This window comes from Leptonychotes weddellii, chromosome 5 (genome assembly GCF_054177405.1).
Source record: "Leptonychotes weddellii isolate Sample4059 chromosome 5, ASM5417740v2, whole genome shotgun sequence".
Taxonomy (NCBI): domain Eukaryota; kingdom Metazoa; phylum Chordata; class Mammalia; order Carnivora; family Phocidae; genus Leptonychotes; species Leptonychotes weddellii.
The window spans coordinates 144,560,621-144,584,749 of record NC_138373.1 but is presented as its reverse complement, the minus strand read 5'-3'; the positions used below and the strand labels follow the sequence as shown (position 1 = coordinate 144,584,749).

The following is a 24,129-nucleotide window of genomic DNA, read 5'->3' as shown; positions in this document are numbered from 1 at the left end:
CTTCTTTTCACAGGACTCTAATTATGGGAGATAAGAAAGCTGGGTTTTCTGTTTTCTGGGCTGATGATGGGTTAGACACGGGACCCATCCTTCTTCAGAGGTCATGTGACGTCGAACCCAATGATACAGTGGATGCACTTTATAATCGGTTCCTTTTTCCTGAAGGAATCAAGGCCATGGTTAGTATATTTACACCATCAAGAAGAATTTAATAAAGCTTTAGCATTTTAGAAATATTTTTCTTTTATTGAGAATTTTCCCATATTAATTTTTTAAAAAGTATAAAGTTGAAAACAAAATTAGACTTTGTATTCGCCAATAGGATGGTATATTTAGGGTGGAAATCTTACCATTAAAATTTCTTAGTCTATGAAGCTTGTTCTTCTGAGAACAGTGATCAAATAGATGAAGTAGCAATGAAACTGCTTCATTTATTTTGCCAAATACTTGAATCGCCAACCCTGTTTATAACAACTAATTGTAAAGAAGTGTACAGAATCTTAAGAAATTTGGCTATGGAATTTGGATTTCAAACATATTTGAACTCCGTCTGTGTAACAGGGTAAAATTTGGCATTGCTTTATTTATTCATATGTGCTCTGGGTAAAAAGCTCAAAGCATGTGCACCACAAAATAAAAATATATTAGCCTGTAAAAATATTGAAAGATAATTTCAGTGTCATTTAATGTTTTCTGAATTGGATATGGTAGAAGTAGCCACAGAGATGGACACTAAGATGGTATAAAGCAGCAGCTATTGATTTTGGAGGGAGGAGAGCAGAGCTTTGTTTGCATCATTTAATGATTATAAGAGTAGGGCTTTGGTGTCAGAAAGACATCAAAGTTCTCATTCTACCACTTATCTGTTCTATGACAATAGGCAAGTCACTTGGCCTCTTTAGCCTTGGTTTCCTTATCTGTAGAATGTGGATACTACCTGACTTATAAAGGCTGCTGAGAAATTAAGTAGCCTTTGTGTAAAGCACTCGGCACACGGTCGGTGCTCAAAAATGATCCTTACAATCAAAATAGTATTATGTGTGTTCAGTGGCATTTGCTCAAGCCCAGGTCATGCACCTGATGATATCACAGCCAGAACTGGGTAAATGAATGAGCTATGAACTGGCCCTATTCTTAGGTTGCCCCTCCACATGCTCTTGGAGAGGTTGTTCAGCAGCCATGCATTCTGAGACATCCAAGAACTCAAGCTCACATAGGCCTCCCTGTGAAGGACTGAGGCTCTCAACTCAAGGCAAACATGAATCTGGCACAGAAGAGAATTCAGGACACATCCCAAAGGCAATTAAACTCATACGTAGATTTTAACTATTTTGTAATTCCAAGTGTCCTGAGCTAGAAAGCAAGTCGAATTACTTAAATATAACAATACATCACTTTCTAGAATCATCATGATGAGTGGAAATCACTCACACGGACTTATCTTACAATTCTATTACTGAAATTCCCACTACGTCACCAAGGGGAGGTTGAAATTTGTTTCAACAAGGGAGTCATGTTTAAGAGTACCAGCTCAATATTGGCAGTAGGTAGACTTGGATGCAGATCTTGCTTCTGACACCCACTAGCTACCCCCATGATCTTGAGCCAGTTGCTTCACTTTTCTAAGAATCAGTTTCCTCATCTGTAAAGCTGGAATAATAATATCCACCTGGCAGGATTGGTGTCATGTCTACAAAGGATATTTTACATAAAGTAGCTACCACATTGCCTGGGACATAGTTGGAACTGAAGAAAAGGTAGTTATTGTCATAGTCTGACTCTCTGGACAGATGCTTTTATTTACTTACTTATTTATTAAAGTTTTATTTATTTAAGTAATCTCTATACCCAGTGTAGGGCTCGAACTCACAACCCTGAGATCAAGAGTCACATGCTCTTCCACCTGAGCCAGCCAGACACTGCTGGACAGATTTATATGTAGCAATTCTGTTTAGCAGAAACTTCAGTTAAACAGACGATGCCATTATTGATCATTGGGCCATAACACAAATCATGTTTTTGACTTTAGGTGGAAGCTGTCCAACTCATAGCTGATGGAAAAGCGCCTCGGATTCCCCAGCCAGAAGAAGGGGCAACATATGAAGGTATCCAGAAAAAGGAAAATGCTGAGGTATTTATATCAACTCAATAACACACCTTAATGGGGCTCCTGGGTGGCTCAGTCGGTTAAGCATCTGCCTTCGGCTCAGGTCAGGATCCCATGGTTCTGGAATCGAGCCCCATATCAGGCTCCATGCTCAGTGGGAAGCCTGCTTCTCCCCTGTCTGCCATTCCCCCTGCTTGTGCTTGCTCTCTGTCTCTCGCTCTCTTTGTGTCAAATAAATAAATAAAATCTTAAAAAAAGAAATAACACACCTTAATGTTCTTGGCCCTTTACTTTTAAGTAGTTCCCAATGTACCATTTCCTGGCCAAAAGGTAGATCTCCAAGCCATCCTGTTCTATTCTGCCCCAACCATGCTCCCACCACTGATGGAGAGAAATGTTTCTATTAGAATCTGAATCTGGTAGATTCAGCCTGTGCTTTGTGATTTCCTAGATTTCTTGGGATCAGTCGGCCGAAGTTTTACATAACTGGATCAGAGGTCATGATAAAGTCCCTGGAGCTTGGACAGAGATAAATGGACAGGTATGTTCTAAGGACCAAGTGTGTGTGTGTGTGTGTGTGTGTGTGTGTGTGTGTGCGCACGCACATGTTACCTTTGTAAAAGGTATTACACATAAATCCACTTTTGCTGGGTAACCTGGGGCAGGTTACTTACCCATTGGGTGCTTTGGTTTCCTTACTGTAAATGGGACTAATAATAGTGGTTATAGATCACCATGAAAATTAAATGAGTCAGTACATGATAATTCATTGAAATACTTAGTCTCTGGCATAAGTATTCAATAAATGTTAACTATTACAGTGCTCAGTAAGTGCTAGCTAATAGTCATAGAATTATAATCGCAAATCAATTAGCATCACATTCTCTCGCTTAGTCTGAATCCAGTGCTATTTCCATTAACTGACCCACAAAGCATGCTGTACTTCCCATCAGTAATCACACTGTACTGTAACAGTCTGGTTGCTCCCCACATCTGCCCTCACTGACCACCCCACCACCACCACCTCCACTCCCCTTTGAAAACCCTCGCTTTAGGCTGAGACGTCTGCGAGAACTTTGTGTCTCATTCACCTTTATATCAGTGTGAATAAATGATAAATGTCATCTGGATGTGAGACATTCTTGAATCTCTTCAGTTGTACCTTCATAGATTATCTCTTGCTTTGTGTCATTTCTATAGATGCTTGATACTGTCTCCCGCATTGGGGTATTCCAATTTTATCATAAATGATAACACCAACTTGAGCTTGCTTGCAGGGAGTACTGCTTGCACACACCCCTGTTTGCAGGTGTAACTCCCTCCCGTCACAATCTGGGTTTGATCTTTCTTAGATGGTCACGTTCTACGGCTCATCATTACTGAAAAACTCTGTGCCTCCTGGAGTGCCACTGGAAATTAAAGGTGCCAAGAAGCCTGGTCTTGTTACCAAAAATGGACTTGTTCTTTTTGGTAATGATGGAAAAGCAGTGAGTGTTCAATATGGTCACCTACAAAGTGACGTTTTTGGTTTCCTTCTATGACCCCAGCTGCTAAGGGAATATCTTTCATGAGGTAATCTGGCTTTGCAGTGGAATATGGGAGGCTCGAGATATCTGTGCCTTGTTTCTCTCTGGGGATGAGCTGGCTCTGGGTGCCTGGATGAGAACAAGTCTCCCTGGGATGCGCCTCAGGGACTTGCACAGTCTGCTTTGTGACACAGTAGAAAGAGCTTGGAATTTAGTCAGGAAACCGGATGCAAACCATTCCTCTGCCACTTACCGGTCTTGGGGAGGATGCTTCTCCCCTCTGAGTCTTCATTTCTCCGTCTATAAAACAGAGCGTAGTCTCACCGGTCTGCGTTCCCACTGCTGGAGGCTGGCAGGATCAATACGATGGATGTGGGACTCTTTGGATGCTCATTGCCTTGCCTCCCATGCAGCACGCACTCACACTGCCCATGCTTGGGAGCAGGGGCTCTTGGCTTCGGGGGACTCTTTGAAGAAAGCAAGGGGAATTCGCAGGTTGCACATATATTCTGGTAGCATGCAGGGTAGATCAATAATTAAAATTGTAGGCTTCAGGGTCCAGCTAGGTCTGGGCTGTAACCCCAGCTCTGTGACTTACTAGCTGTGTGGTGTTGGGCAAATTACTTAACCTCATTGAGCCTCCAATTCCGTATCAGTAAAACGGGGATAATAACGGCACCTGCTTCCACCAGGACTTATGAGATTAAATAAGACACATACATACATACCTAGCACCATGCCTGCTGCAGCGTAAGTGTTCAGAGGAAGGCAGTAAGAGGAGGTGGAGAACTGATCGTTGTAGTAGTGGGAGGAGGAAGAGGAGTTATAATAAGCCTCAGTCTAAATATATACATTTTTCAGTAGCTTATTATCCATTTCGAGGTGTATCTACCCCTAGACTTCACTTTCTCCTTTCTGCTGCCATTAGTAAAATACCATTTCAGTCCTTTTACACATAATGGTGAGTGCTTTCACCAGATATTTTTGTATTTGCCGAATACGCCCATCCTTGTATTCCTATAATATATAACACCGACCTCACTTTTGAATTGTCCTAATCTTCCGTTCTTCTGCTTGTTTTGTTGCTATTTTGTAGTTGATGGTGAGAAATCTGCAGTTTGAAGATGGAAGAATGATCCCTGCTTCTCAGTACTTTTCAGCCGGGGAGACATCGGTGGTAGAACTTACAGCCGAGGAGGTGAAGGTGGCAGGGACCATCAAGGTGAACATGTGATGTCCTTAATGTTACTCTTATCTTGAAACTGAAGCCATTTTGTAACTGGACCATCAGTCTTCAGAGTAGTGAGCATAGCACTTTCTTGCCTCTTTTTTTGTATGAGCTGCAGAAGGAAATTAACTCCAAAATTTGTATGCAAATTTATTTCTCACTCACAGAATTATGCAAGGCAGTTCTAGGTCGGCATGGGGGTGAGGGGTGAAGCTGGAATGTAAGGATTAGGGGTGGAGTCATTCGGGGACCCAAGCTCTGCTATTTTCAAGGTCACCGTAGGGGTCATCTACATTTCAGACAGCCAAGAAGGGCAAAAGAGCACAGAGAATTGTGTGAAGGAGGTTTTTCATGGGTCAAGGCTAGGAGTCAGGTTCACTTCCACTCATATTCATTGGCTAGAAGTCGGTCACATGGCTGCATCTAACTTGAAGAGATGCTGAAAAATGTAGTCAAGCAAGGTATCCGAGATGAAAAAAAGTAGTTTTGGTTGAGGAGCTGGCCAGTTTCTGCCACTGTGTTCTTCATGGCACGTCCTTCATAAAAATTACCCTTGCTGTACAGGTCATCTGGGCTGGAATTTTAAGCAATGTTCCTGTTATTGAAGACTCCACAGACTTCTTTAAATCTGGAGCCAGCTCAATGGATGTTGTCCGGTAAAACAGTCACCCTGTTGACTCACACCCCTCCCCTCCAGATTTTGACTTTGACTTTGAAAATCCAATCCAATCCTTTGTTCTGGATGTTATCACTTTACCATACCCACTATACTCTGTTTCTCTTTTCTTCCTCTTTTTTGGATTGTTTGTTTCCATGGTCAAACACATATATTTGTTCCTTCCTCTTTGTTGCTAGCCAGGAGTTGTTTTCATATGTCCTATATACCTAGAAAACCAATGCTTGTAATTGTTTGTTTCTTTTTAAAAAATTTGTCCTCACATTTCTTAAATAATTTTCCTCCAATATGGCATTGGAATGGGAAGTTCTGGCTGAGAACGTTTATCAGGAATTACCTACATAGTCTGATTCAGAAGGATACCCGACGTTGATCATACTTCCCCCAATATCTTTTTTTCCTATCCCTCTAAATTACCCAGTAAGATATATCTAGAATAAGGACTATCAGGATACTTGCAAGAGGAAGAATAAGTACCTTATAGTCAGAATTTCTCTATAGAGGTTTATGGCAAGTTGAAAGAGCTAGAGTCCTAGAACTCTCTCTTTTATGGCAAAATAAATAAATTAAATTAAATAAAAGGTCTGCGAGGATACTAATAGCAGAGAGTCTTGCAGAGATATTTTTTTGTTGAGGGCCACACTACAGCCATTCGCTAATTAAATAAGTTAAAGAGTGCTGCTCCTCATGTCAAAAAAAGTGAGTGTTCTTGATGATCATTCTGTTTATTCGCTTATTCACTCATTTATTCCACAAAATTCATTGCATATGTACGACATATCAGGAACAGTTTTGGCACTGGGAATACAGTCATGAACAGGACAAAGTTCCTTCATTCATGGAACTTTTATTCCAGTAATCCAAATAATCATCTCCAGAGCAAATAGTATTATCAAAGTCAAGAGTTTTGGTTCCTCAAATTACAAATTTCTCAGCTATGATTCACGAGTTCCCCGAAACTTCTAATTTGCTCAACTGAAGATTTCAATACTATACTGTTAATGCTATTTTTTCGCTAGCAAGATACTCCTCAAGAATTGCCCATTTTCCTCTTGAGTATCTGAATTACTATAATCACCTGATACTGTTATCTTGAACGGCCAAAGCACCTCATCTCTCTTGGAGAAGAAATGACTGAACAACAACCATGGTGGTCTTTCTGTCCTGCATCTATCACAAGTGCTATTCCAGAAATGGCAAATAACAGCTATAATTTGAAAAATTAACAGCAAAAAATCAAAGCATCGGAAGAGACTTCAAAAATTATCTTGACCTAGTGCATGATTCTACTTAGTAGCTACACTAACCATGTACAAGCACATGTTTGTTTCATTCTTATACATGATCTAGAGACAATATTATACCATATGACTTTTGTTTCATAATCTTTACAGTTAGGGACTTAATTTCTCATTCCTTGCTTACCTTTGAAAGGGAAGGAACTGATTTTATGTGCCCCTTATTATCTTGCTTGCAAGTAGGTAAAATGTTTTTGCCTTGGTTTCTTTTACTTTTAGCCATATACAAAGTTAAAAACAAAAGAATATCCACTGTCCTTCAAGACAGCTTTTTAATTTTGTTCTCCCGGTCTTATCCAATTTCTCCAAGTATTATCATGGAAGATCTCATAGGCTATAAATAGGCATGTGACATGTCTTATCTCAAAGCAACTTGACAAATGTAATAATATGGTTCCCCTAAACCCTTTTAAAAATGTAAGTAATGTGAGTTGCTTCTTACTTTAAGGCTGGTTGAAGAGATCAGACAGAAGTGTGGTGGGCTTCAGCTACAGAATGAAGATGTCTACATGGCCACCAAGTTTGAAGACTTCATCCAAAAAGTTGTGAGGAAACTGAGAGGAGAAGATCAAGAAGCGGAGCTAGTCGTGGATTATGTAAGCTTCTCCATGCTGCCTGAAATCTACATCATTAAGACTCATAAGCTATAAGGGAATGCTATGCCTTTTGTTCATTTGTTTTTACATTTATGACCTTTTTGAGATAGCTATTTTATTGAGATAAAATTCAGACACGATAAAATTCACCTTTTTTAAAAAATATTTATTTATTTATTTTAGAGAAAGAGAGCGTGAACGAGCAGGGGGAGGGGCACAAGGAGAGGGAGAGAGAGAATCTCAAGTGGACTCCCTGCGGAGTGCGGAGCCTGACATGGGGCTCAATCCCAGGACCCTGAGATCATGACCTGAACTGAAATCAAGAGTAGGCCAACAGAGCCACCCAGGCACCCCAAAATTCACCCTTTTAAAATGTACAGTTCAGTGGTTTTAAGTATATTCACAGAGTTGTGCAACCATTTACCTCTTTCTGATTATGGAACATTTTTATCACCCCATAAAGGAACCCTGACTCCACTGACAGTCATCCTCTGTTCTCCCCCTCCCCCAGCCCCCAGAAACCACTAATCTCTTTTTGTCTCTGCGGATTTGCCTACTGTAGATATTTCCTATACATGGAATCACACAATTTGTGGCCTTTTGTACCTGACTTCTTTCACTGAGCGCCATGTGGTCAAGGTTCATCCACGTTGTCGTGTGTGTTGTGTACTTCACTCGTTTTTTTGGCCAGATAGTATTCTGTGGTATGGATATACAACATTTCGTTTATCCATCTCTCAGTGAATGGACATTTGGGTTGTTTTCACTCTTTGGCTATTATAAATAATGCTGCTATGAAAATTCATGTGTAAGTTTTTGTGTGAACACATGTTTTCAGTTCTCTGGGGTATATACCTAGGAGTGCAATTGATGAGTCATATGGTAACTCTTTAACTTTTGCGGGAGCTACCAAGCTGTTTGCCAAAGTGGCTACACCATTTCACTATCCCTGTAGCAATGTAGAAAGGTTCCAATTTATCCAGGTCCTCACCAACATTTGCCTATTGTCTGTCTTTCCTATTTTAGTGGTAGGTGTGAAATGGTATATCATTGTAGCTTTGACTTACATTTCCCTGATGACTAATGATGAGCACCTTTTCATGTGCTTATCGGTCATTTGTATATCTTCTTTGGGAAAATGTGCATCCAAATCCTTTACTCATTTTCTTGGAATATGTGTCTTTTTAATGTTGAGTTGTAAGGGGCTTTTGTGTATTTCGGATACTAGAGCTTAATTAGATATATGATTTGTAAATATTTTCTCCCGTTCTGTGGGCTTTTTGTCACTTTTTTGACAGTTTCCTTTTTTTTTTTTAAGATTTTATTTATTTATTTGACAGAGAGATAACGAGAGAGGGAACACAAGCAGGGGGAGTGGGAAAGGGAGAAGCAGGCTTCCTGCTGAGCAGGGACCCCAATGCGGGGCTCGATCCCAGGACCCTGGGATCATGACCTGAGCTAAAAGCAGACACTTAACGACTGAGACACCCAGGTGTCCCAAAGAGGAAGTGATTTTAGCTGCAATCTAAAGGATCACTAGCCATGCTAATAGAAATTTTAGGAGGGGGGATAGGAAAAGAAGGAGAGAGTATTCCAGGTAGGGGTTAGTCCTAGCTACTTTAACAAAAAAGGTGGGGAGGGGATTTTGAGGAATTGAAAGAAGTTCAGTATGATGTTTGTATTTCTTTTCTTTTATTTATTTTATTTTCATTTTTTTTTAGATTTTATTTATTTATTTGAGAGAGAGAATGAGATAGAGCATGAGAAGGGGGAGGGTCAGAGGGAGAAGCAGACTCCCCGCTGAGCAGGGAGCCCGATGCGGGACTCGATCCTGGGACTCCAGGATCATGACCTGAGCCGAAGGCAGTCGCTTAACCAACTGAGCCACCCAGGTGCCCTATATTTCTTTTAGAGCACCTTGTTCATTGGTCCCTATTGGGAGTTTCTCTCCACAAACATGGTAATGTTTCAAGGGTTCCCTATCTCTGGTATCTTTTTTTTTTTTTTTAAGATTTTATTTATTTATTTGACAGAGAGAGACACAGCGAAAGAGGGAACACAAGCAGGGGGAGTGGGAGAGGGAGAAGCGGGCTTCCCATGGAGCAGGGAGCCCGATGCGGGGCTCGATCCCAGGACCCTGGGATCATGACCTGAGCCGAAGGCAGACGCTTAACCACTGAGCCACCCAGGCGCCCCGCTAAAGTATTTTTAATTAAAGCATAGACATTGATTTTTTTAGACATAATGCTATTGCGTACTTAATAAACTACAGTGTAGTGTAAATATGGCTTTTATGTGCACTGGGAAACCAATAAATTCATTTGACTGGCTTCATTGCAATATTCTCTTTATTGCAACAGTCTGGAACTGAACCTGCAAAGTCTCCGAGGTATGCCTGTATATGTCTTGTCTTGCCCTTTTTGCTCCTCTATTTTTCCTTTCCTGCATTTTGTTTGTATTAAAAATAGTCTAGTGTGCCATTTTAATCCCTTATTGTTTCTTTTACTATAGATTTTTAGTTAGTTTCTTAGTGATTGCCTTGAGGATTACAAGGAACATTTTTGTTTAAAACGTTCCAGTTCAGATTAAGGTCAACCTAATAACAATAGTAAAGAAAAACTTTGTTGTAATTTAGTCTGCTCCCTATCCCCACATTTATGATATTATTGTCGTACAAATTACATCTTTATACATTGTAAGCCCACCGACATAGTTTTATAATCATTGCTTTATGCATTTGTCTTTTAAATCAGATAGGAGAAGAGTTAAAGACAAAAATACATGTATACTGACTTTTGTATTTACTTTTTATCAGTGTGCTTTATTTCTTCATGTAGATTCAAGTACTGTGTAGGGTCCTTTCATTTCAACCTGAAGGATACCTTTTAGCACTTTTTGAAGGGCAGTATGCTAGCTTCTCTCAGTCTTTGTTCATTTGGGAATGACTTAATTTCTCCTTTGTTTCTGAAGGGTGTTTTTGCTGTATATGGAATTGTTGGTTGGCAGTCTTTTTCTTTCAGCACTTTGAATATGTCATCGTATTGCCTTCTGGCCTGCATGGTTTCTGAGCATTAGTCATCTATTAATTTTATTAAGGATCCATTTTATGTGATGCGTTGCTTCTCTCTTGCTGCTTTCAAGATTCCTTCATTATCTTTGGCTTTTGACCATTTCATTATGATGTTTCTAAAATGGATCTCTTTGAGTTTATCCTACCTGGAGTTTGTTGAACTTCTTGGATGTATGGTTTAATGTTCTTCATCAAAGTTGGGATATTTTCATTTGTTATTTCTTCAAATATTCTTCCTGCCTCTTTCCCCCCTCTCCTCTCCTTCTGGAACTCCCATTACGCATGTGTTGGTACATTCGATGGTGTCCCACAGGCCTTCTTTTGTCTTCCTGTTTTCAGACTGGATAATCTCTTGACCTATTGTCTAATTTGCTAGTTCTTTGTTCCTCTTGCTTGAATCTACTGTTGAGCCCCTGTAGTGAATTTTTAAAATTTCAGTTGTTGCACTTTTCAGCTCCAGAATTTCTCTTTGGTTCTTCTTTTAGAATTCTTACCTCTTTATTGATATTCTCTATTTGGTGAGACACTGTTCCTTTACATTCCTTTAATTGTTTAGACATAGCTTCCTTTCGTTATTTGAACATATTTATAAAAGCTTATTTAAAATCTTTCTCTGATAAATCCAGTGTCTAGGTCTTTTCCAGGATGGTTTCTATTGACTGTTATTTGTCCTATGTATTGGCCACTCTTTATTCTTTCATGTTTCTTCATGTATCTTGCAATCTTTTGTTGAAAACCAGCCATTTTAAATAACAGAATGTGGCAACTCTGGAAATAGGACCCCTCCTTTCACAGGGATTACTGTTGCTGGTTGTTGTTGCTTTTTTCTTTATTTAGTGACTTTCTTGGACGAATCCTGTAAAGCCTGTATTCTTTGTTGTTTGCCACCACTGAAGTCTCCACTCAGCTAACTAAGTCATCAGCTGATGATCAGACACTGATTTCCTTAAATTTCTTGAACTGATAAGTCTCTCAGCCTTCACTGAAGGACTAAGGTAGTTTGTGCAGAGCAAGCTCTGAGTCAGGTCAAATAAAGACAAACATGGAGTATAGAGCTTGACATTGGGAAGCTCTGTGGAGATAAGGCCTCTTGGGAGCTTCTGGGGACGATTTGTCCCCCTCTGGTGACTAACAGGCTGCTGGTTTTCACAGCCACCATAGTTGTAAGGATGTTGGTTTTCAAGTTACTGCAGAGCTATCAAGAGAGAGATAGGAAAGAGTAGGGCAGTTAATATACCACAGAACTCACTGTGCTTACAGAGATTCAACTATTTTTCTTGAATAAATGGATTCTTTCAAGCTTTTGGTTAATTTCCAGAGTCATGAGAAAAATGATTTTGACAATATTTTCTAATGTTCTTGTGGCTTTTATGACCTAGTCTACTATTCCAGAAATGCTCCTCATCCATGTGTTTTTAATAAAATTTAGGTAAATTTGAGGGCGCCTGGGTGGCTCAGTTGGTTAAGCGACTGCCTTTGTCTCAGGTCATGATCCTGGAGTCCCGGGATCGAGTCCCACATCGGGCTCCCTGCTCAGCGGGGAGTCTGCTTCTCCCTCTGACCCTCCTCCCTCTCATGCTCTCTGTCTCTCATTCTCTCTCTTGCAAATAAATAAAAAATTTAAATAATGTAAATTCCATATACAGCAGGGAGCCGGATGTGGGACTCGATCCCAGGACTCCAGGATCATGACCTGAGCCGAAGGCAGTTGCCCAACCAACTGAGCCACCCAGGCGCCCAAAATTATACTTTTTATACCTCGTGCCATTATGAAATTTTATTCTAATAATGCTCTTTCACATGTTTTCTCAGTTATTCCTCATAATAACTGTATGAAGCAGGTAGCATTATCCCCTTTTAATTTTTTGAAATATTTTATTTATTTATTTTAGAGAGAGAGCACACACGTGCAGGTGACGGGGGGGGAAGATGGAGAGAATCTCAAGCAGACTCCCCGCTGAGCGGGGTGCCCACCGGGCCTGATCTCACAGTCCTGAAATCATGACCTGAGCCAAAATCAAGGGTCAGTCGCTTAACCCACTGGGCCACCCAGGCACCTCTCCCCTTTGCTGAAGTTCATAGTAGTTAATGGACTAACCTAAATTCATTCGCTAGTTAACGGTACAGAATAGAATTAAGGCAACACATTTGTAAGAGAGAGAGAAAGTGAAAAATGGGGAAGGAACTTAAAGAAAGAAAACTTAAAATGGCAACATTGTAAAAGGAAACTTAATCCACAAAGGCAATTTCAAGGATACAAATGAAAGCAAGGGCTGCGCTCCATAGATGTTGCCACTAGATGGTGCCGTTTCCATTATCTGGAGGTCTTTTGAGTTCTCTCATTTGTGTAAGGAAGAAAATCTGAGGTATTTATTTATATGGCCCAACCTAGAGTACTTTGGTCATCAGAGATGCTAGCTCCTTGGCTCAGTGGCCAATCTGAGCATCACGAGGCCCAAATCTTACATATGCTGGTCTCTTCTGGAGAGTAGGAACTAGAATCCTATAGATAAAACTTCTCCCGCTGCATTAGTGAGTAAACTTGTTTATTGCTATTTGGCATCAAATGGATAAGCAGAGAAATCCACAGAACCTATTAATATAATTCTCTATCTTAGGTTTCGAAGGAGGTCAATGAAATGACAGTGAAAATGCCATATCAGTGTTTCATAAATGGACAGTTCACAGATGCTGACGATGGAAAGACCTATGAAACTATCAACCCAACAGATGGATCTGTGAGTAAATTACTTGTGTGTGCAGGGACTACTGGTTGTGACTTTTTAATTTATGCACAGTTGTAAAACTGACAGTCTTAAGAAGTTAGTTTATTCTATCACTTTGCCTCTGAGTACTTACTCTAAATGTACTCCGTGTATTTCTTTCAACTGTTCAATTCTAGTAATGGCCACTAACTATAATCACCTGTTTTATTGGATGAATATTTCTGATGAATTTAGACAGATAACTATACCTATACACATCAGAGGCACACCTGCAATAAAACTATATGCAGAAAAGAATTTTTGGACTCTGCAAGCTCATGGCAAGAAATTCAGCTTCCCTAAGCACCAGGAGAAATAAATATATTCTTCCTAAATGTGTCTTTCCATGGTGTAGGGTGACATGAGAGGTCCCAAATTTCAGGCTAAGGATTTCCGTGTTAAAATTGTTCTTACTATGCTACTGAGTGTATTGATGTTCCATCATAAATTCTTTGGGTTTTATAAGTAATACTCTATTTTTCCTATTAATATGATATTAATTTCAAGAAGCATATTTCTGTATCTCTATGTAAATGACCTATAGCCTGTTTTTGTTTATCTTGAAACAGACAATATGCAAAGTATCCTATGCTTCTTTGGTGGATGTTGATAAAGCAGTAGCTGCAGCAAAAGATGCCTTTGAAAAAGGTGAATGGGGAAGAATGAATGCAAGAGAAAGAGGAAGATTGATGTACAGGTGTGGTTCTTAAAAACACAGATCTGCTCTCTAGGGATATGGGCTAACATTGTCCCCCAAATATTCTAGTATGCACCTATTATACGCCTTCTGTTACTTACCTCATATAAAATTCCATATATGTGAGTTCCTGGTTTTTGTATTATTGTTTGTAACAGTCAGGGTTCCAGTCGGCAAAAAAGTTTAATAAAGAAACATTTATGGAGATGTGGGCAAGGTCAAGGGGTAATGAAGTACCCAGTTAGGGACAGCAACAGGGGGAAGCTATTAGTACTCTAGGGTCTGGGACAGAGGAAGGGGCTGTTGCTGGAATCTGGCAAGATCTGTAGCTGTAGAAGACCACACTCCAGTGGTTTTTGGTGGAGGGACAAAGCAGCTGCTGACCCACAGCCCATCTGTGAAGGAGCTGGGGAATGGAATCCCCAATCGCTTTCTCTCCCGGGGGTGCTGCCCATTGGCTTCTCATTAGTCAAGCCCAGTGACAGAGCATGGGAGCCAGGTGATGGAGTCTATAAAGGTCATCCTCCCGGATCACAGAGCGGTGTGGAGGATGGATACAGAACAGCAAATGGGGAATATGTAGCACTTTGTTGTTTTCAAAGACGAATTTCAAATCCACTTGACCTGTAGGGAGTAGGAGTCAGGAGGAAAAATACTAAGGCCCGGAAAGGGTATTATAAATCAGTAACCGAATATGCCAAGACTAATTAGATTCAAGCATAAATTCTCTTTTCTACTGAATTTCTAGAGCCAAATAGCTGACCTTGGTCAAAATATCTCTTAGAGTAGGATATGGAAGAAACATTGAGGGAGAGGGCTTTCCCCCTTTAACTGTTGTTAAAGTTATTGTATCTCTCTAAACCTCACTTTCCTCATTCATACTATGGTCACAATAATACAAACCCTGCAAGTTATGTAGTGAGGCTTAGCAACAAGTTTGCAACAGATGAGGGCTTGCACGTGAACATAGGTTTTATTATTCTTCAGTCACAAAGTCATCCATATGTAAGTATTTAGTAGTGGTGGTTCAGGTCCATCCTTTATCCTCAATTATGAAATCCAAAGAGCTCCAAAACCTGAATACTAATTGGTTTGAGTGGTTCAAACTCATTTGTTGCCAAAAGCTGATCTGAACCAACATGAATCTATTTATAATTTAGAATAGTCCAAAAGGAACAACTCAGAGAACCACTAAAGGATGGAAAGAAAACCAATGGTTGAGGGGAGCACAAAAGATGAATTTTGACTCTTTTAGAGCCATTAGACAATCCTTGACTTATCTTGCCGCGGAATCTGGACACCTACCAGAAATCTGTTGTGGTGTCTGTAATTCACCCCATGTATTTCTTTTTTTTTTTTTTAAAGATTTTATTTATTTATTTGACAGAGAGAGACACAGCTGGAGAGGGAACACAAGCAAGGGGGAGTGGGAGAGGGAGAAGCAGGCCTCCCGCCAAGCAGGGAGCCCGATGCGGGGCTCGATCCCAGGACCCCGGACCACGACCCGAGCCGAAGGCAGACACTCAACGACCGAGCCACCCAGGCGCCCCTCACCCCATGTATTTCTATCTTGTCCTTTTCAGTTAGTGCTGGAAACATTCCTGTACCAACCAGAAATCCTCATGTTCATGGATTCTTATGGGTTGCACTCTCTAACAACTCCCTGTATCTTCATGAACTGGCCACATTCCCACTGTTTTCTGTCATTGATCTCCTCGGATTACTGTGGCTCAATCACTGTTCTACTTCTTCTGCATGTATGAGGCAAATGGTACAGGCTTCCCACACTTCTTTTTTGTAACTCTTGAAACAAATCATTTATGCATCTGGGTGGCTCAGTCGTTCAGCGTCTGCCTCCGGCTCAGGTCATGATCCTAGGGTCCTGGGATCAAGCCCCACATTGGGCTCCCTGCTCAGCAGGAAGCCTGCTTCTCCCTCTCCCACTCCCCCTGCTTGTGTTCCCTCTCTCGCTGTGTCTCTCTCTGTCAAAGAAATAAATAAAATCTTAAAAAACAAAACAAAACAAAAAAAACAAATCTTTTTTTTTTTTTTTTAAGATTTTATTTATTCATTTGAGACACAGAGATACAGAGAGCATGAGCAGGGAGAGAGGCAGAGGGAGAGGGAGAAGCAGGCTCCCCGCTGAGCCAGGAGTCCGATGCGGGGCTCGATCCCAGGACCCTGGGATCATGACCTGAGCCGAAGGCAGACGCTTAACCATCTGAGCCACCCAGGTGCCCCAAAAACCAAATCATTTATGAAATGATTTTTTTAATGCCTTCCCTGCTGGAGCATATTCTCTATGAGGACAAAGACCTCATCCATGTGTGTTCACCTCTGAATTCTCAGCCCTTAGGATGGTGCCCTATACCTAATAGGAGCTCCATCAATATTTGTTGAATGAATTTCTTTCCCTGACCATACAGACTTGCAGACCTACTGGAAGAGAACCAAGAAGAGTTGGCAACTATTGAAGCCCTTGATTCGGGTGCTGTCTACACCCTAGCTCTGAAGACTCACATTGGAATGTCTGTGCAAACATTCAGATACTTTGCTGGCTGGTGTGACAAAATTCAGGTAAGCACGGATGTTATTTGTCGCCATGGAGATCATTCCAACAGGAAGAGGGCCGAACATTTAGTCTTTATAAAGGCACTGTTTTAGAGCCATCTATTAGGTTTTCTCATCTCATCTTTATAAAAATCGTCTGTGGTAGATAGCTGTCATCCCTTACTGCAGGTAAGGAAAACAGAAGCTTGAGGACAGTGAAAGACTTATATATGGTCACATTGTTAGTAAGTAAACCATAGAGCCTAGGATTTGAACTCAAGAATTTCTGAACTAAAATCTGATGGTATTTTTTATACTTTAATGTCTCTAAAGGCATCTCATAGTCTTCCAGACACAGAGGGTGTCATGGAGAGATGGAAAATTCAAATGCCTACAGAAGCCAGAGAGCTAACATACATGGTCTAAGTCAGTTGGGTATAAGAAAATAATTTTCTAAAGCATGGGTACAATAAATATTTCATTTCCCTTTTTACTATAAGAAAGTAAATAGTACATGTGTGATGGTAAGTGGCAACTACATTTGACCTCAGCATTGGAAATATAAAAGGTAAAGGTAAGGCTCATAACAAAGAGAAGCATGCATGCTGCTCATAGACTCGTGATAACCACAGCAGTACCAGCCGTCTCAGCCACCCTCCCAGCAGTGAGAAGGAGGGAGTGGGGCCGGGAGAGAAAGACAAAAGAGCTTTAAAAAGCAATCCCACCCTCCCTTGTGCTTATATCTCGCATTGGCCTTCTCTGTCTGCTAAGGAGACTGGGAAACAATATTTTATTTGGGTGAGTTGCTGTTACCACTATTAATATAGAGTCAGAGAGACCTGGGTCCAAGGGTCAGCTTTGCCACTTACCAGCTAATGTTGTTAACGTTATTTTATCTCTCTAAACCTTACTTTCCTCATTCATACTATGGTCACAATAATACAAACCCTGCAAGTTATGTAGTGAGGCTTAGCAACAAGTTTGCAACAGATGAAGGCTTGCACGTGAACATAGGTTTTATTATTCTTCAGTCACAAATCATCCATATGTAAGTATTTAGTAGTGGTGGTTCAGGTCCATCCTTTATCCTCAATTATGAAATCCAAAGAGCTCCAAAACCTGAATACTAATTGGTTTGAGTGGTTCAAACTCATTTGTTGCCAAAAGCTGATCTGAACCAACATGAATCTATTTATAATTTGTATTTCTATCACTTAGAGGGAATATTCATGTTTCACTAAATAAATATTCCAATAATCATATGTTTGATTATGAGGGGCTGCTCCAGACCCTACTGGGAGTCATAGATAATATAACATGAGGTATATGTGTTATGTTATGTTTCTATAGTCCAACTAATTCTTAATCCCAAAACACACTTGGCCCCAAGGATTTCAGGTAAGAGCCGGTCGCTTGTAATTAGTAACAGCAATACTCTCGTATGTGGCCAAACAAATGAATAGCTTCAGTTAAAGATTATTATTGTGAATTACTTGGGATTAAGTTTGGCTGCATGGAACAGAAATCCAAGTAGGAACTTTTTTTTTTTACCTCATTCTCAAGGAGCACAAGGCAAGTAGTCAGGGCTAGAGTATGACACTCAGTTTTCCTCTCTCACTATCAGACCATCTTTATATCAGTGACCTCTGCCCTCAAGACTGTGCCATGGTCTCAAGATAACCACTGTACTTATCAGCCATGTCAGGGACATTCTGAGCAGGAAGAAGGCAGAAGAGAGGGTGGGGGTTTATGGCAAAAGAACATGCCTTATGCTTACATCTTCTGTTGACCATCCCTGTCTGCCCTGGAAACTGGAAAACAGAATTTTATCTGGGCACATGGCTGATACCATTATTAATAATAGGGTTTCTGTTACTAAGGACAGATGGAAGAATGGATCCTGGGCAGGCAATTAACGTTCTCTGCCATGTCAAGAAGTTGGGAATGGAGGGTAACTAAATTAGAGTTATGTTTAGTATATAGGGGCACCTGGGTGGCTCAGTCAGTGGGGCATCTACCTTCAGCTCAGATCATGATCTCGGGGTCCCTGGGATGGAGTACCATAGCTGGCTTCCTGCTCAGCAGGGAGCCTGCTTCTCCCTCTCCCTCTGCCCCTTCCCCCCACCTCATGCTCTCTCTCTCTCTCAAACAAATAAATAAAATCTTAAAAAAAAAAAGAACTATGTTTAGTATATAGAGATACATACATACATACATACATACATACATACATATAATTAGGTTTATTCTCCTGTGTCTTACTTCCCTCCAGAAAGAAATAGCAGCTCCTTTTTTTGGTGTGGATATATTTCTTATAAATTGAACACTGCCTTTTCATACCAGCTAAGAAAAATTAAGACAGGTGGACAGAAAATGGATTCCTTGAGATTAGATTTACTCATCTGAATTAGTAAAATAAGTATTAACCTTTTTTTACTATTTAGGGTTCTACCATTCCAATCAACCAGGCCCGTCCAAATCGCAATCTGACCTTCACCAAGAAGGAGCCACTTGGGTAAGACAAGGAGAGGGCCTTGGGTGACTGGTGTGAGTTGTGTTGGTTGGAGAGAACTAAGGATAGAGTCTTTCTACTCCTGCAGTGTCTGCGCCATTATCATCCCCTGGAATTACCCGCTGATGATGCTGGCATGGAAGAGCGCCGCGTGCTTGGCGGCAGGCAATACCCTAGTCCTCAAGCCAGCGCAGGTGAGATGCAAGGGGCCAGGGGCAGGATCTCCTTCTATCCTATTCACTTGAAAACGGAGACATACATTTATAAACGTTACATCTTTAAACACAAACAGGCTTGTATATTATGACATCTTTAAAGATATCATAGGCATCTTTTCATATTAAATCTTCATTTTTAATAGCTCCCTAATGCACCCCATAGATATCCCACAATTTAAATTTCCATGACAAGGGAAGCAAGCATAGGATACTCTGGTGAAATCCACTGAATTTCTACAAGCCAATTCAGTTCTTGCAAAATGCCAAATGCCTGATAATTAGGTAATTATTTAGAGCAACGATGAGACATCAAAGAAAAACTATTATATAGGCATTCAAATTTTAATTATTAAAAGTATTGTAGGGACGCCTGGGTGGCTCAGTTGGTTAAGCGACTGCCTTCGGCTCAGGTCATGATCCTGGAGTTCTGGGATCGAGTCCCGCATCGGGCTCCCTGCTCGGCAGGGAGTCTGCTTCTCCCTCTGACCCTCCCCCCTCTCATGCTCTCTCTCTATCTCATTCTCTCTCAAATAAATAAATAAAATCTTAAAAAAAAAAAAGTATTGTAAAGATAGGGAAGATGAGGGAAAAGAATGGCAAAGAATGTACGTAATTGTGGCAACTGTGTAAGAATATGTACATTTGGATAACAAGGAAATGATAATTAATAATAAAAAATAGTTCAAATGATAGAGTTCTCAGAAAAATCTTTTAATGCTACAGTAGCTTTTCAGGAAAAAGCATATGGTGGCCAACTTAATACCTGGCTGAACATTGACTGTATACAGTGAAGAGTAGTAGACATTCTGAGTTGCATACGTCATGGAGAAAACTTAGTCTCTATTCTAGAAGAGTTTATGTTACCTATCACCTCTCATTTATTTCTCCTTTTAGAATTTAAGAAATTACAGTTTCATTTGTTATTGCTACTTAGTCATACTGACCACAGACATCTTATTTTACTTGTTAGGAACACTTTCATTTTAAAAAATAATTATATGTTAAAAAATTTCTAAATAGAAATGTACAGAGAGGTGGATGGTAAAAAAATCTCCCTCCTATTCTTAATTCCCCAGTCAGCCAATTTACCTCCCCAGGGGCAACTGATGTTATTAATTATTATTTATTAGTTTCTTAGGTATTCCAGAGATACTCTATGCATATACAAATATATGTTTGTGCAAAAAATTTATATATATGTAATATGCAATAAAAATACAATATGCAATAAAATTTATATATATATATAATTTTTTTAACCCATTAAGAAATCACAAAGAGGGGAGAAGGGGATATTGGAAATTGCCAATCAACAGGTGTAAAGTTTCAATTATGCAAGATGAATAAGTTCTAGAGATCTGCTGTGTATCATTTTGCCTACAGTTTACAATAGTATATCATACACTTAAAATTTGTTAAGAGGGTAAATGTTGTGTTAAGTGTTCTTACCACAATACAATAGTAGCATTCTATACATACTTAGAAAAAGAAAAAAATCCTCCTTTTTATTAAACAATTTCCATTGTATAAATAAACGATATCCCATAATATTCCCTTGTATAGCTAAACCATATTTTATTTAACCAATCCCTAATTAATGGATATTTAGATTTTTCTGCCCTTTTGTTATTATAAACAATGCTACAGTTAATACCCTTATAAATATGGCATCACGCACATGTGTAAGTATATTTAAAGGAAATGTTTCTAATAGAATCACTTAGTTACAAGATACATGTATTTGTGGGGCGCCTGGATGGCTCAGTCAGTTGGGAGTCTGTCTCTTGATTTCAGTTTAGGTCATGATCTCGGGGTCATGAGATTGAGCCCAACCATGGCTCCTCAATGAGCATGGAGCCTGCTTAAGATTCTCTCTCTCCCTCTTCCTCTCCCCACCTCCCTCACTCATGCCTGCTCTCTCTTTCTCTCTCTAAAAGGAAAAAAAGGTGGGGGGACTCCTGGCTGGTGCAGTTGGTTGGGCATTGACTCTTGGTTTCCGCTTAGATCATGATCTCAGGGTCCTGAGATCGAGCCTCATATCGGGCTCTGCATTCCACGTGAGTCAGCTTGTCCCTCTCCCTCCCCTTTCCACCCTCCCTGGCCCGCCACCACCCCCACCCCTGCCTCATGTGCATGCGGTCTCTCACTCTCTCTCAAATAAATAAGTCTTAAATAAATAAATAAATAAGGAAAAAAGATACATGTATTTGTGTGATAGATATTGACAAATCCTTCCATGGAAATGGTGCCAATTCACCAGATTTCTATAAGAGTGCTGTTTCCCCATTAAACAGCAGGAAGCCAGTAGGGTGAAGAGAAGAGGCAGATAATCTAGCCCCGGGGTGCTCAATCCTGGCTGCACATTAGAATATCCTGGAGTTCTCATTTAAAAATACTGGTATCTCTTGGCAGAGATGCTGATGTAATGGGTCTAGGTTGGAGCCCAGGCACTGGTATTGCTTGAAAGCTTCACATTGGTTTCTAAGATACAGCCAGGGTTGAGAATCACTAAATGGCATCCAGTGAGAGTGCTAAACATTGAGGAACTCCAGTGATTATATATAATGTTCAAAAATTAGGAACACTTATTGAGGGCATACTAGTTGCCAGGCATCGATCAGTGACAAAGACACACACAGTTTCTGTCCCCATCTGCAATTTAAAATGAACAGTTTAGGGTGCCTAGGTGGCTCAGTCGGTTAAATATCTGACTTTGGCTCAGGTCATGATCCCAGGGTGCTGGGATCAAGTCCCACATTGGGCTCCCTGCTCAGCAGGGAGCCTGCTTCTCCCTCTGCCTCTGCCCCTCCCCCTTGCTCATGTGCTCACACGCTCTGTCTCTCTCTCTGTCAAATAAATAAAGAAAATATTTAAAAATAAATAAAAAATAAAACTGACAGTTTAATAATTGATGATACTTTTAATCCCGAAAATGAAAGACCCAAAGTTGCTATTGTTCTGTTGTAGATACCTTTTTATTTTATTGCATAATATTATGTGATGATGTATGCAACCATTTCCAGTATGAAGTCCCCATGTGAATGTCAGGACCGAATCAGGTGGCTCTTTCCCATGGCCTGGACTGGTCCAGGTCTGACATGGTTCTGATCACTTCATCAAACCTAATAATGACATTAGCAATGACCTACTCTTGCTCAGAACACTGCTAGATACTTTCCCAAATATCATCTAAACCGATAGTCCTGCTGGGAGAACTAAGTAACCAAATGGAAGAAAACCAACAGAAATGAAAAGGGAGGGGATAAAGATGAAACAATTTGTTGTATGGTATTTATTAGTGATATAAAAATCTTTTTTGTTCTTATTTGAAAAGAACTATCATTAATTCAGGGTAGTTAATTTTTAAATGTTTTTCCTCATGATTTCATATCAAGGCATAATATGCACTTCGTGCTAGGATCATCCTTAACAGTAGTTGATGTAAATCTATTGTGTCAGGTATCTTCTTGATAATTTCAAGTGTTTGAGGCCAATTTCTCATCAAGTCTAACGAGACTCCTGTTTTGTAAACCTCACACTGTTACTGCAGTGGACCTGTTACTAGAAGGCGGGAAAGTGTTAGCCCTGCCTTTTTCTTGTTGTTTGCTTGTGGTTTGCTCATTGCCTTGGTAGGATTATTTATTTATTTATTTATTTACTTACTTACTTATTTTTTTTAAAGATTTTATTTATTCATTTGAGAGAGAGACAGAGAGAGAACAAGCAGGGAGAGAGGCAGAGGGAGAGGGAGAAGCAGACTCCCTGCTGAGCAAGGAGCCTGATGTGGGACTCAATCCCAGGACCCTGGGATCATGACCTAAGCCAAAGGCAGATGCTTAACCATCTAAGCCACCCAGGCGCCCAGCCTTGGTAGTATTATTTATTATGCAGTTTCTATAGAGATTCTTTTTTCAGCCACTTGTCCATTTTATGAAGGCTGGGCTAGTTAAAGTAACAATATAGGCTGTGAATCCATGTAACCAGGCCTATAAACTTCAACACGTGGCAATATCCTGAAAGCAAATGAGCAAGTGAAGAAACCACTGTTGTTCCCTTGGCCTTTTGAGCTCCTGTTCTCTCCTAGGATATCCCTTTATGACCCATGACCATCTCCCCCTCATTCAGACAGAGTGAGAGCATCATTAGCCAGCCACATAATAAATGTCATGTTCGGCTTATTGTATATCTTTGTCAGTTAAAATATGCTCATAGAGGGCGCCTGGGTGGCTCACTCGGTTAAGCGTCTGCTTTCAGCTCAGATCATGATCCCAGAGTCCTGGGATCGAGCCCCACATCGGGCTCCCTGCTCAGCAGGGAGTCTGCTTCTCCCTCTCCCTCTGCCTGCCGCTCTGCCTACTTGTGCTCTCTATCTCTCTGTCAAATAAATAAATAAAATCTTAAAAAAAATAAAAAAAATAAAATAAAATAAAATATGCTCATAGAAGTTCTACTATTCTTTTTTTACACCTCTGTGGAGCTTCTTGCACATTCCATTTATTGAGACCACACTAAAAAAGTGCTAATTTAAGACTTAATCAGCATTGGTTTTTAACGGTGTGAAAATATAGCTTTCATTTTGCTTCTGAGTTATGCATTGCTGTAATAGATGTTTAAAATGAGATCGTATTATGCCATCTTTGTGTAAGAAGTGTGGGAAAATAAGAAGATGTGTATTTGTTCATTTGAGCAAAAGAAACGGGAAGGATACACTGTAGACTAATGAGGTTGATTATCTATAGGCCACAGGGAGACGGGATGGAAGGGATAGAGGGAAAGAGGGCAGAGAACAACACTTCTCTGAATGTACTTTTTGTATATTCCTCACTCTTGGAAGCATGTTTCCCATACTCAACAATGACAACAGACAAACAAACAAACAAAAATAT

At 40.2% G+C, this 24,129-nt stretch overlaps 1 protein-coding gene across 1 annotated transcript in view; it reads left to right on the top strand.

The window, feature by feature from the left end:
• ALDH1L2 (aldehyde dehydrogenase 1 family member L2) overlaps positions 1 to 24,129 on the top strand; it is a 47,027-nt gene that overhangs the window by 8,744 nt on the left and 14,154 nt on the right. Inside the window, exons 4-15 of the mRNA XM_081818993.1 lie at positions 14 to 179; positions 2,030 to 2,131; positions 2,559 to 2,648; positions 3,460 to 3,594; positions 4,730 to 4,855; positions 5,426 to 5,517; positions 7,284 to 7,431; positions 13,120 to 13,239; positions 13,836 to 13,963; positions 16,390 to 16,540; positions 18,958 to 19,028; positions 19,114 to 19,257. Of these exons, the coding sequence (XP_081675119.1) occupies positions 14 to 179; positions 2,030 to 2,131; positions 2,559 to 2,648; positions 3,460 to 3,594; positions 4,730 to 4,855; positions 5,426 to 5,517; positions 7,284 to 7,431; positions 13,120 to 13,239; positions 13,836 to 13,963; positions 16,390 to 16,540; positions 18,958 to 19,028; positions 19,114 to 19,257 (1,473 nt within the window). The remainder of the gene's footprint in view (positions 1 to 13; positions 180 to 2,029; positions 2,132 to 2,558; positions 2,649 to 3,459; positions 3,595 to 4,729; positions 4,856 to 5,425; positions 5,518 to 7,283; positions 7,432 to 13,119; positions 13,240 to 13,835; positions 13,964 to 16,389; positions 16,541 to 18,957; positions 19,029 to 19,113; positions 19,258 to 24,129) is intronic.